Source organism: Mauremys mutica, chromosome 2, assembly GCF_020497125.1.
Source record: "Mauremys mutica isolate MM-2020 ecotype Southern chromosome 2, ASM2049712v1, whole genome shotgun sequence".
In the NCBI taxonomy this organism is placed as follows: Eukaryota; Metazoa; Chordata; order Testudines; family Geoemydidae; genus Mauremys; species Mauremys mutica.
In genome coordinates, this window is record NC_059073.1 from 258,094,631 (window position 1) to 258,107,093 (window position 12,463).

General features: G+C 42.4%; 1 protein-coding gene across 5 annotated transcripts in view; it reads left to right on the plus strand.

Moving 5' to 3' along the window:
- The window catches only part of PLXDC2 (plexin domain containing 2), a 392,323-nt gene that overhangs the window by 302,370 nt on the left and 77,490 nt on the right, over positions 1-12,463 (plus strand). For all 5 annotated transcript variants that reach the window (XM_045007165.1, XM_045007166.1, XM_045007168.1 and 2 more), the window contains exons 8-9: positions 7,996-8,091; positions 8,944-9,025. In XM_045007165.1, coding sequence (XP_044863100.1) covers positions 7,996-8,091; positions 8,944-9,025 — 178 coding nt within the window. The remainder of the gene's footprint in view (positions 1-7,995; positions 8,092-8,943; positions 9,026-12,463) is intronic.

Genomic DNA, 12,463 nt, shown 5'->3' on the forward strand with positions numbered 1-12,463 from the left:
TAGTGTTTAGAGAGTTTATCTCAATTGATAGTATTTAGGGAGGGATAGCTTAGTGGTTTGAGCATTGACCTGCTAAACTCAGTATTGTAAGTTCAGTTCTTGAGGGGGCCACTTAGGGATCTGGGGCAAAAATCACTACTTGGTTCTGCTAGTGAAGGCAGGGGGCTGGGCTCAGCTCAGCTCAATGACCCTTCAGGGTCCCTTCCAGTTGTAGGAGATAGGTATATTTCCATTGTTGGAAGGATATATCATTAGCTAGTTAAAGTTTTCCTGTTAAATGTGAGATAAAACTATGTACAATCCATTCAAAGTCTCATTGTCTAAGGGAAACCTCAACAGAGGAAATGGGCATCAGAGCTATTTGGATTTAATTCACTCATTGGTTTCTTATCAAACAAAACATGAAAAGTGGTACATTTAGTGATGGGTCAAGCTTGGAATTCAGTTCTGATTTACACTCAAAGGTCTGCATATGCATGTGATTCTGGCAAGCGACCATTTTGTCTGATGTTAATATAAGTGTCTGTCCTTCCACCCCCAAAGGCTTTGCAGTAGCAACTCTTTGTTCTCTGTCTACGGCATGCATTTACCTGGGATATTTCCTAGGATTTGCCCCATTGCTATTGCAAAGCAGTTTGAGGGTTTTGCGGGGGATGGGAAAGTGAGTGGGATGTGGAATTTTGGTAGACCTCTTTGCTTTGCTGGATTTTTATTTTATTTTATTGTTCTTGTTTGAATATGTTCCTAGCTAAATACTGTGCAGCGTTGCTAGTGCAGAACAACTGCTACATTTCAGATGTGCCTGAGTTTGTGTGAGGTGTATATCCAGGACACTATAAGAGGGATGTGCCATTGGTCATAAGAGGGATGAGTCTGGGGGGCATCTCTGATCTGTCTATAGACAGGCTGAATGTTCTTTAAATTAACTTTTCTCTCTTGCAAGAAAGCACTCTATAAGTCTTAATATCTGTCTTCAGGTCAGCTATTGCTGTGATTGGCAATAGTTCTGATAGTATGGCTAATTCTACAGCTGCTCTCAGCAGGTCGTCTTTCCTCATCATCCCTGCTATATCAACTACCAACTCCTTGCACCTCTGTTGCCACCTCTTCACTGTTCCTTATTCTTTTTTCTTCTCTGTCAGACCAGCCCTTTGTTTCTACTCCCAGGCCGGTCTCAGTCATCTCTCTCTACTGCATTCCCTTTTCCTACTCTCAAGTTTTACTTTTACGCCTTGGTCTATCATCTCTGTCCTAAATCCCTTCTCTCTCTCTCTCTCTCTCCCTCTCTTTTTTCCAGGACACTCCTTTTTCAATACGTTTCTCCTTTTTTTTAAAAATAATTGTTTTTAAATTGCTCATGTAGAAAATAATGAAGAAATATTGTCTTCAACCTGACACTGTGTTCAACTCTAAAACACCGAGCAAGTGTTCTGCTTGCTGAGCTCACACTGCACTGAGAATCATGGTCCCTAATGAACAAAGTACAGTGTAAAATTATGTGAATGCTCAGTTTTCATACAACCTCACAGTGGGTTGCTACTCCATGCTGGTTTTTTATTGGAAACAATGGTTGGGATAACTCCTATAATGAAGACACATAAATGGCTGGACTTTGTCCCACTGATGATGTTTCACACTGGACTCTGTTAAGGCAGGTTCAACTATTTTGCTGTGACAACCCAAGGTTTAAAAACACTGACATTCCTCTACAACACTGTGCATGCAAATCAAAATGGAAGTTTAGCTATCAATTAACAACATTCCAGTTTCAGTGCAATTAGTGCCACTCAATATATAGTGGAACTCAAGCATGTATAATCAAGACACATCTCTGTATATTAAAACTGTGAAAGATTTTACTCTGGTTTGTAAACAGCAGTGACGGCCCTGGAAGAACATTAGGGTTAAACTTCTGAAGTCTCCAAGAAGGGTGTCTGCTGGTTGTCTCTTGATATTCATCAGGTTAAGATGAAGCAGCACCATTTAAAATGAAGGGCCTAATTCCCTGCTGCCTTGCATGTTATGTGGTTATTTACAGCTGTGCAATGTGGGTGTAAAAGTTTAACATTCTGATCTTGCAGCATTTTACACCCACGTTGCACAGATGGAGATGACTACACAGGCCAAATCTCAGTCCCAATATGCCTCCCTGATTGCATGTCAAGGCTGAACCATGCACCTGAGGATTCACGGGCTAATTTAGAGGTGTGGCCAGAGCACTGCTGCACAGTGGCAATCCTCTGATCACATAACAGCCCCTGGGGTGGCTGTTACCATGTGCCTGAAGTGAAAACAGCTCTAAAGTTGCTCTAACTTTTGTCAGGGGCTGACTTGGCTCCTAGGCCTCGCCAAGATTTGGCAATGTGGAGTGCTCCTAGTGTAAAAAACCTTTGTTTCCCCAGCCCCAGGTCCTGTGCTCAGCACAGCTCAGTTGGACCCACAAACTGGGTCAAGATGCAAGGAAGTAGAGACTACTGTCCTATTGAGTGTTTCCCCAACCAGCTAAACTACAGGTGGCAAACACTCAACTGTGTCTGTTGCTGGATGGCTTTTCTACATTACTCACAAAACAATTATTTGGAACTTAATTCATTGGCTCACTCATTGGCAGATTATCTCATCTGTGTGTCCTCAACTGCTACCCTTTCACACCATGATTTTATAACTTTTGTTGAACTGAGGTGCAAATTCCTCCAACTGCTGGTGACTTTGCAGTGTTTTGAGTAACTTTTAGAGAATGTTAAAAATGACTGTTGTACAAAGAGGGACCCACATCTTGGTTGGAAGTTTAGGGCTTGTCTACACTTCCTCACACTTCAGATTATGGGGGGTGAATACCAGTGTACACCAAAGTGCTGCACTGTAACTGCCCTGTTAGATGCTGAGGGCACAGGGGCGGCTGTACCTTTTTGGCCGCCCCAAGCAGTCATGCGCGGGAGGCGCCCCGGGAGCAGCGGACCTCCCACGGGCATGACTGCGGAGGGTCCGCTGGTCGCGCGGCTCGGCTGGACCTCCCGCAGCTGCGGACGGTTCGCAGGTCCGGCGGCTCCGCTGGAGCTGCCACAGTCATGCCTGCGGGAGGTCCACTGGAGCCGCGGGACGAGCGCCCCCTCCGCAGTCATGCCTGCGGCAGGTCCGGTCGTCCCGGGGCTCCGGTGGACCTCCCACAGGCATGACTGCGGCAGGTCCGCCGGCCCAGCCTGCCGCCCCCCCGGGAAAGGGCCGCCCCACGCGCGTGCTTGCCGCGCTGGGGTCTGGAGCCGGCCCTGTGAGGGCATGAACTAAATCGCTCCTCATTTGTGTTAACATAGTTCTCTTCAAATAGGACTACATTCATGCTAACGAGGAACCTTTTCATTCGCACTTAATGTATTCGCATGAGGAAGTTATAGCGCAGCCCTTCGGTGCACTCTGCTATTCACACCCTGAATTCCAAGCTGTGGGGCACTGTAGACACAACATATGCATAACAGTGCATTATAGGGAAGCAGCACTTCCCTAGTGTCAAACAGTAGATTCTTGTTTGTAGATTCATTAGTTAATGTTAGTAGTTTACAGACCTTTGAAGATGGAAAGTGCTTGAAGTGCTGAGGGTGAATATTACTTTGAAATTAATCTTCAGACCATTCTAACTCTTTTGCCTTGAGTAGGAGTTGGCTGCCAGTCATATGGGACTAGCAGCATGATCAACCCAAAATTCATACTTGCTCCTATGGCATGAAGATCTCAGAAGTAGTTTTAAAAGTCATATTGTACTGAGATTTGCCCCACCCTCTTTTGTAACTTTTATTTGAGTCATAAATTGCTGGTAGTGTGAGCTGAATATCCTTCATAGCTTGTTTATTTCATACTGAGCTGTCATACTCATTTGTAAACAGGTCATTTTTGTTTTTGTTTTTTTCACCCCTTAGATTCACAAATACATAAGAACTCTGAGTAGATAAGCTATTTTTGTTAGTGGTTCTTGTTGATTCTAGGGCTGATGTTGAATCCCTGGGGATCTTTAAGTGACAAAGCCTTGTCATTTTTGAAGATAAAATTAGAAGATTTAACTGAAATAGATTTAATAGAAGAAATCTGTCAAACTTCTGCATTCAGAATAGTTCAGTACAAGTACTAACCTTTTTGATATGTTGTAGAAGCCTCTGCTGCTCTTGTGTTACTGCACCATCTGCAGAGCCTCCTGCATTCTGTAGCTAATGTAGTAAACTCTGGCACTTCTGATTCAAGTAATGTTTATATGTCATTATTTCATTTAAACCACTGTGATAATCCTGTAGAGAAAGATGTGCTATCAGACCAGTATCTTAGACATCTATAATTTACAGATACGTTGCTTAATCTCTTGAACGGACTATTGCAATTGGCCTTATGACCGCATGCTATCTTTTTAGAGGCTAGCAACAGTGCTGAGGTGTGCAGTTACCTCAAGAGGCTAGTTTTCTCTTCAGTTCTTTTATGCCAGAAATCTGCCTTTGTTTTTGTATTCAAAGATACTACATCTGGACTATTTGGACTACATTGTAAATGCAACAGTTGCCCACAGGTAGAAACTGTTACTGAAGAATTATGCATTATTGATCCTTTTCAAATTAAAAAAAAAATCATGGGAGACAAAAAAAGACAAAGAAAAGTAAAACTTTGTCATACACGTGCTCAGGGAAATACTATTAACAGAAATGTATTTCTAATACCCACCAAGGTTATCTAAGCTATCGTGACATGTGGTATTATATTTTTTGTCATGCCAAAAGCATGATAGATGCTTTACAAACAAGTATAAATACAAAGCCCCTGCCCCAAGAGATTGCAGTGTAAAGCCTCGTTTCAACAAGATGCTTAAGCCTGTGCTTAACTTAGTCTATGACCACTGAGCTATCCCTCCCCCCCGAGTAGTCCCTCCCCCCCTTAGTCTATGAGTAGTCCCATTGACTTCAGTGGGACTACTCATGCTTACAGTTAAGCATGCACCTAACTACCTGGGTGAAGTGAGGCCTTAGACTGCAAACTCTGATGGGCGAGACTTTGTATTTATACTTGTTTGTTAAATACCCAAATAGACAGCCTTTGTGAAAAGCAACAACAGCACCCAAGTGAATGATGCATCTGTCTAGGATTGGGGACTTCAGTTGTGTTTTCTGCTTTGGTTTGGTTTCTGGCTTTTGTTCTCTTAGGAAGAAGAGGACTGAGGATTATAGGCCTAAGGAATATGTGAGTTTTTAAAGGGGATGAAAAGTTCATTTCAAGTCAAATTTTCAAAAATACTTGCATTTTCCATATGTTTTAACTGTGTACACAAATCTGAGTGCTTGTACTTCAGCTACCTCTTACAGGCGCAAATCAAGTAGTTGAGAGTGCAAGTACTCAGATTCCTACCTATGCTAGGCTTTTTTACACCACATGTCACCACAGTAGGGAAGCCCACATTAGGTTTTGTGGGTACCAACTGTTTCTCCAAAAGGGAGGGTCAAGTCTCCGTTCATCTGAAAATATATCACTTAATGGGATTAGCAGTCATGCTGCATTCTGCATGATTATAAATCAGCTTTTATATCAGACATCATCTTACATAATATTAGTATTTTTAGTAATTATCTGCAGTGTGGGTGTATGACAGACTGTTTCCTGGGGATTTTGGAAAGCCTGAATAACTGGTTTAATACACGTCCCCCTTGGGCATTTATTGTGACAGACTCAGAAATAATAAGATTATGGCAAACCAACCTGCACTGTTCACCTCTGATAATGACAGAATGCTGCCGGGTTCATTTATAGTGCCAGTGCCATCATTTATATCTGTTTCCATTTGCCTTTTGTTTTTTTGGTCAGGAGCCAGATTTTAAAAAAAACAAAACAAAAGAAAACAAATGAAAGCTTCAGGCATCAGCAAGAATTCATTTCAAACACAGTCCCTGATTGCTTTGATTTGGCAGGTGCTTCTCTTGGTCAAAACATTCTGGGAGAATATATCCTTCACTACTGGCAGGAGATCTACCCAAACCAAGCCCAGATTAGCTTCATCTTGGCAGGGTTTCCTAGCCTATACCTTTGGAAGTCTGGCAGGTATCAGAACATCCACAGCAGATGTCTTGCCTTGCCAGGATCTGCCTACTATCCAATCAGAATCGCTTTGTGGTAAAAATATATGTTACCAACTTAATAAATTATCACTGCATCCAAGATAAAAACAGAGATCCTCCACCAGCAGTGGTTCAATGATAGCTGAAGTCAGCCTCAAATAAATAACAAGTTGAGTTAATTGGCAATGGAACCTTAAGCCTTATGGGGAGTTAGATAGAAGTATTATTGTTTGCAAGCAAGATTCTGCCTATCCATACCTAAAAGCTTGTTCAGAGAGGAGAACAGAAAGGCTGTCCAGTGCAGTCGCTTCACAAAGAATCTTGCAAGGGCAGGATTTCACATGACATCCCAGCCCAACCCTCCTTGGGATTGTCTTCACTGCTCCTTCCTTCAAGCAGGTACTAGCTGCTTGCTGCTTGCTTTGACAGCTTTTGCTTGCTGTTGGTGGCAGCACATGTACTTGTCCCAGCAAAGCTCATGCACTCAGGCCAAGCTGAGCTCTTCAAGTACAGTAGCCAGGTGTATCTCCTAATGCTCTCTAGCACATCGTGTAGAAATTAATATTTATTGCTGTTAATGTGTTTATTTCAGTTTATAATAAATATATGAGTAAAAAGCTTTTTTTGGATCTGAAAGAAGTGGCCACGACCTTCTGGACAAAAGAAGATGGGGGAAATACTTTTTTTGTCACAGCTGCTATATGATTTCCTAACAACACTTGGGGATGCAACAATACTCTTTAGAGTCCATTGCAGAATGGCCCATAAAAACATGTCCCTCACACCAACCGTATGGCTGTGCCCATTTGCAAGGTGCAGAATTGGCAGCACAAGCCTGCCTAAGCATAGGTTTGTGGTTCTCTGTGCTATTTTCTCCTCCCATCAGCTCAGACGACAAAATTGACCAAGATAATCCATTAATCCAATGTCTGAATCTGCTCATTTCTCTTCTGTCCTAATCCTACTGAAGTGAGAGTGTTTGCGGTGATTTAAATGGAAGATTGATCAGGCCTCTGACAAAAAATTAACCTTGAATCCAAGGCCTACAGAAATGGCCAATCATTATAATGTAAGACCAGTGGTATAGTCTATACTTCTAATTTGCAAATGTTCTGGTCTGCTTTGCAGCGAGACACTTAATATCTGGAATATTGAAGATGACCAGAATAAATAATAGCACACTGAATAGGAAACTAACAATAAAATGTTTTGGGTTTTTTTTGTTTTGTTTTTTTTACATTGACCTTCTCTTGCTTTTGGCTTGTGTGTTCAAAGCTGTCAAAACAGTACACTTATAGCTTTGCAGTGAATCTTCTGCTTTGAGAAACATACCTGGTTTCAGTTTATGTAGTGATTTCACATGCAGCTGCCTTTTTAGTAACACTTTTCTTGGCTCCATTTTTTTAATATTAAAAAAGTTCTAATCCAATACTTTTGAGCAAAGGCTGCCATATTAAGATGTGAAGTAGCTTCCAGCTAACAAATAAATTAAGTGATGAAACCATTTTTGTTTGCACATTTTGAGAACAAATGGCATTCCGACAGTATGTTTCTATAAGCATTTAGCTTGGGAAACATCTTCTTGGGGGAAAATATATGAAATATAATCTAAAATCTATTTGAGTATCAGCTTTAGAAGTTATGCCTAAATGAGTTAACAGGATGACTGAGAGCTCATTCAGCATTTTCATAGTCCTTTACTGGTAAAAGGCTCTGATGGTTTCTCAAATGAATCTCCCATTCTAGAGTTGTTAAATTAAAATTGTGTCATGGGGGAAATGTGCTCTGTGTGTGTGTGTGTGTGTGTGTGTGTGTGTGTGTGTGTGTGTGTGTGTGTAGTATAGCAATCTCACAGGTGCAGCTTGCAAAACAATAACATATGAAAATATCTCCTCCCTGTTTTCCTCCCTGGTAGATGTCCGTAGAAGAACGATTTATGAATACCACAGGGTGGAGCTACAGATGTCAAAGGTTACCAATCTGTCAGCTGTTGAGATGATACCTCTACCTAGTAAGTAAAATTTAATATGGACAGGTCCAAAATAGTTGGAAAATGCAGAGTTCCAAAATATTTTCCTAGTATCTGAGGGTTTGAAAACTTTATGTAGCTGACTAGCGCTTCAAGTAAGTTAACAGATCTGAGTTTTATCATAACTGCCAGTAGATCTTGAATGATAACTGCACTAAATGATTTTCCAATGAGTGTCTATATATCCATTGTTTGCTTCATGAAGAAAGGGAGTAAATTTCAAGCTTGTGAGTCAAACACAAAAATGTATGTGTGCAGTGCAGCCCATCTTAAACGAACACACAAACAACTTTTACAATTCATCCACCCTCTTTGCTCAAGGTAAACCTACATTGTTTAGAAATCTTAGCATTTAAATTGCCAGCTGTACCACTATGATACATTGAAAGTAGCTATCACCCTTTTTTCCTAATCCAGTTATAGTTCTTACACATTTTCCTGCCAGTCTTCTTATCTGCATATGTCTAAACGTTAGCTATACCCAGAAATGTAAGAATGAGAAGGAAGGAGACTTAAGGAAATAACTTGATACTTAGCAGTAAAATAAAAAATTTGCAACCTTAGTGAAAGGAGTTCTTTGGAAATGGGATTAAATTTACAAATGGAAAACAAATTAAATCCTGAAGATCAAAAGTACCTTCTCTGGATATATCTGTACAGTACATGCTAACCGGCTATCTTTGGTATGTCATGCTGCACATCTGTGAGCCCAGTGATCGCTTAAATATATTTTTGGAGAGGATTTATTCTTGCTTTGTACATGCAGTAAGAATTGTCTATAAAGTTAATGGATGTATTAATTTTTATTTATTTATTTATCCATCCATCTCCCAGCCTGTCTCCAGTTTAACAGCTGTGGTCCCTGTGTCACTGCCCAGATTGGCTTCAACTGCAGCTGGTGTAATAAACTCCAAAGGTAAAGAGCCTTTTTTCTTTGGCCTTTGATATACGGCCATGCTCAAAATGTATTCAAAAAAAGTTTGACCTTATATGATTCAGCATATAGGACTTGTTCTTTTGGGAATATATCTGCTGAGGAAAGGCAAGGGAGATGCTTTTGGCATTGTAATTTACAGTATCATTCTAAAGTAATATTGTTCACCACTGTGAACCTCGGCAGCTCCCATTATCAGCAACACATCACTACCCCATTTAACTTTAATAAAGAAAGCTAGGAAGGAAGGGCCCAAGGGCTCACAGAGCAAGCATATGTTTCTCAGAGTTCCTCTTAAAACCGTTATTTCCATATTCTTATCTGAAGTTCTAATTATCTTTGGTTTAAAGTGATGGATAGAAACCATAATTAAATTCATATTTGCTCCTTGTATGTCACCAGAAAGAATCAGAAAGAAATGTCACTGCATGCAGAGGCCAAGGGGCGAGTATGTAAATGTAGCTATAAAAACCTGCTTGTCCCCCGAACAGGACTGAGACTGACACAGCCAGGAGTTTAAAAAAAAAAAAAAAAGTCTTTGAGCCTCTCATCATGGTTAGTGAACATGCTGGGTCTCGTCATCCCCTCACTGCTGCATTCACTCTGACAGTCATGTCAGCTGCAGGAACAATTTGGAAGCTTTACGGAATAGCTGAAGTGTAAAGAGCAAAATGATAACTCTGTGATCGTGGCTTTTCAAAAAGTTCTTCATTTGCTGACCTTGGTATCTAGAATTTATTTAACAGCAGTTCAGTTATGTAAAATACAATCTAGTTATGGATGTGAATTACTTGTGTTTTGCTTTTCAACCTTAGAGATTAAGTACACAAATCTTATTTATAAAGTGTATGAATAATGAAAGGAGAAAAGGCTATTAGCATTTTAAAAATGTGCAGTTATTTAACAGGATGCTGAAAGACTGGCAAGTAGTTGATGAAGGTGGTATGGAATTAAGAATTTGTGGTAGTTTAAATTCATATTTTCTTGAGCTGCTTTGCTGGAAGTAGGCTTGTATCAAAGCTTGCTGCAAATCAGCTTTGTCCACTTAATTTTGCTAGACAGCCCTGATATGGTATTTTATCTACATCAGATTGTATCATGCAGCATGCAAATGTTGTACAGAATAAAAATATATACCTGTAGCAGACTATTCCAAGGAAAGGCTAAGTGAGCAGGCCTTGCAAGTGTGCCCCATTTGCTTGGTGTGAAGTTTAGTCTTAGGATTTGTTCCTGCTCCCACTGAAGCATGAACCTGCATTGACTTTGTTAGGTGCAAGATCTGATGCTTTGGGGCCATGTTGCAGTCCTCCTTGCTCAGGTGAAACAACCACTGGGGTGAGTGGGAGCTTTGTCCCGTGGAAACAAGGATTGGTCCCTTTATGAAAGTAATCTTAATTAATTAGCCTCTTAGAGTTGATATGGCTACTTCCACCTTTTCATATTCTGTATGTATATATATATATCTGCTTACTATATGTTCCATTCTATTCATCTGAAGAAGTGGGCTGTAGCCCACGAAAGCTTATGCTCAAATAAATTTGTTAGTCTCTCAGGTGCCACAAGTACTCCTGGTCTTTTTATGAAAGTAAAAAACCAAAACCTCCCAGCCTTTGTTGTGCAGTTTCTGAAGCATTATGCTGAGCTACCAAAGCACTAGAACTGCTGCAAAAAAGGCTTGATAAATCAATTCAGCCACTCAAAAGTGGCAAGTATAGGGGGGTGAGACTTTGATTTCTATAGAATTTAAGTTTTCATTAAAGAGATTCTTGTGCTTCTGGTTGTAGATCACCTTCTACCAAGTATGTAACCTAGTACTATATTGTTTTCTGCAAACAGACAACTCCAGTGCTGTTACAGTGCTCATGGCTTTGGCAAGCAGTGGCAGAGTAAAATGAACACCACTGCAGACTTTTTGCTGCTACTTGTGGGTGGGAGTGAAGCTGTCAGTTATTTCATGCTGCTTGTGCATGGGAAATCTCTGACTAGCAGCAGAGGCAGGATCTGAAGTTATTCAGGAGAAGGATCAAAAAAAGGAGACCAAGGTTATGTCTACATACAGAAATTGCTCTAGTTTAAATACAATTCATTTAAAAACTGGTTCTATCATTTAGCTTAGACTTGTAAAATTACTGATAGGAAGCCAGATTCAAACCAAGAGAGGAACGTCCACCCAGGATTTTGCACCTGTTTAACTAAAATTAGTTTTTAAACTGATTTTTGTTAAACTGATGCAACTTTATGTATGGGACAGGCCTAAGAGAGGGGAAGACTAACACCGACCTCTTTGCTCTCTCCACTTCTGCCTGCTGCCAGGAGGCTTGAGGAAGAATTAAGCAGTGCAGACACCTACCTTGACAGCAGCTAGGAGGCTCTGAGAGAGAAGAAGAGACAAAAAAGCTCCTCCTTTCCATTAGCAACAAAGAAGGTGGGGCTTCACATTTATCAGATGGCTACTAGCTAGAGCAGTGGCAGGCAAACTTTTTTGTCCGAGGGCAACATCTCCGTCGGGAAATTGCATGCAGGGCCATGAATGTAGGGCTGGGGTAGGGGGTTGGGGTGTTTGGAGGGAGTGGAGGGGGTGTAGTGTGCAGGAAGGGGCTCAGGGCAAGGGGTTAGGGTGCAGGAGGGGTACAGGGTGCAGTAGGGGGCTCACGGCAGAGGGTTGGGGTGCAGGAGTGGTGCGGGGTGTAGCATGGGGCTCAGGGCAGGGGTGCAGGGAGGGGTGCAGAGTGCAGGAGGGGGCTGAAGGCAGGGGGTTGGGGTGCAGGAGGGGACTCAGGGCAGGGGGTTAGGAGGCTCATGGCAAGGGCTTGGGGTGCAGGAGAGGTGCAGCAGGGGTTCAGGGTATGGGCTCCGGCCCTTTGTCACTTATCTGGAGCTGCTCTGAGGTGGCAGCGGCGCACAGCAAGGCTAAGGCAGGCTCCCTGCCTGCCTTGGCCCTGTGCCGCTCCCGGAAGTGGCCAGCATCACATCCCTGTGGCCCCTGGGGGAGGTGGTAGCAGAGGTCTCCACGCGCTGCCCTCGCCTGCTGGTACCCCCCCTGAAGATCCCATTGGCCACAGTTTCCTGTTCCCGGCCAATGGGAGCTGCGGGGGGAGGTGCCTGCAGGCGAGGGCAGCGTGTGGAGCTCTCTGTCCCCCCTCTCTCCTCCAGGGGCAACAGGGACATGGTGCCGGCCACTTCTGGAGCTGCGTGGGGCCCGCGGCACCACAGGTCAGCAATCCCGCGGGCCAGATCCAAAGCCCTGATGGGCCAAATCCAGCCCACGGACCGTAGTTTGCCCACCCTTGAGCTAGAGAGTGGTACAAAAGATGGACAGTAGATTCTCCACTGCTGTGCACCTCATGCAGTCATTTACTTGGGAATACAGCACTATTAGATCAACATAGTGGCAATGTTTTACACCCTCTTTGCATAACT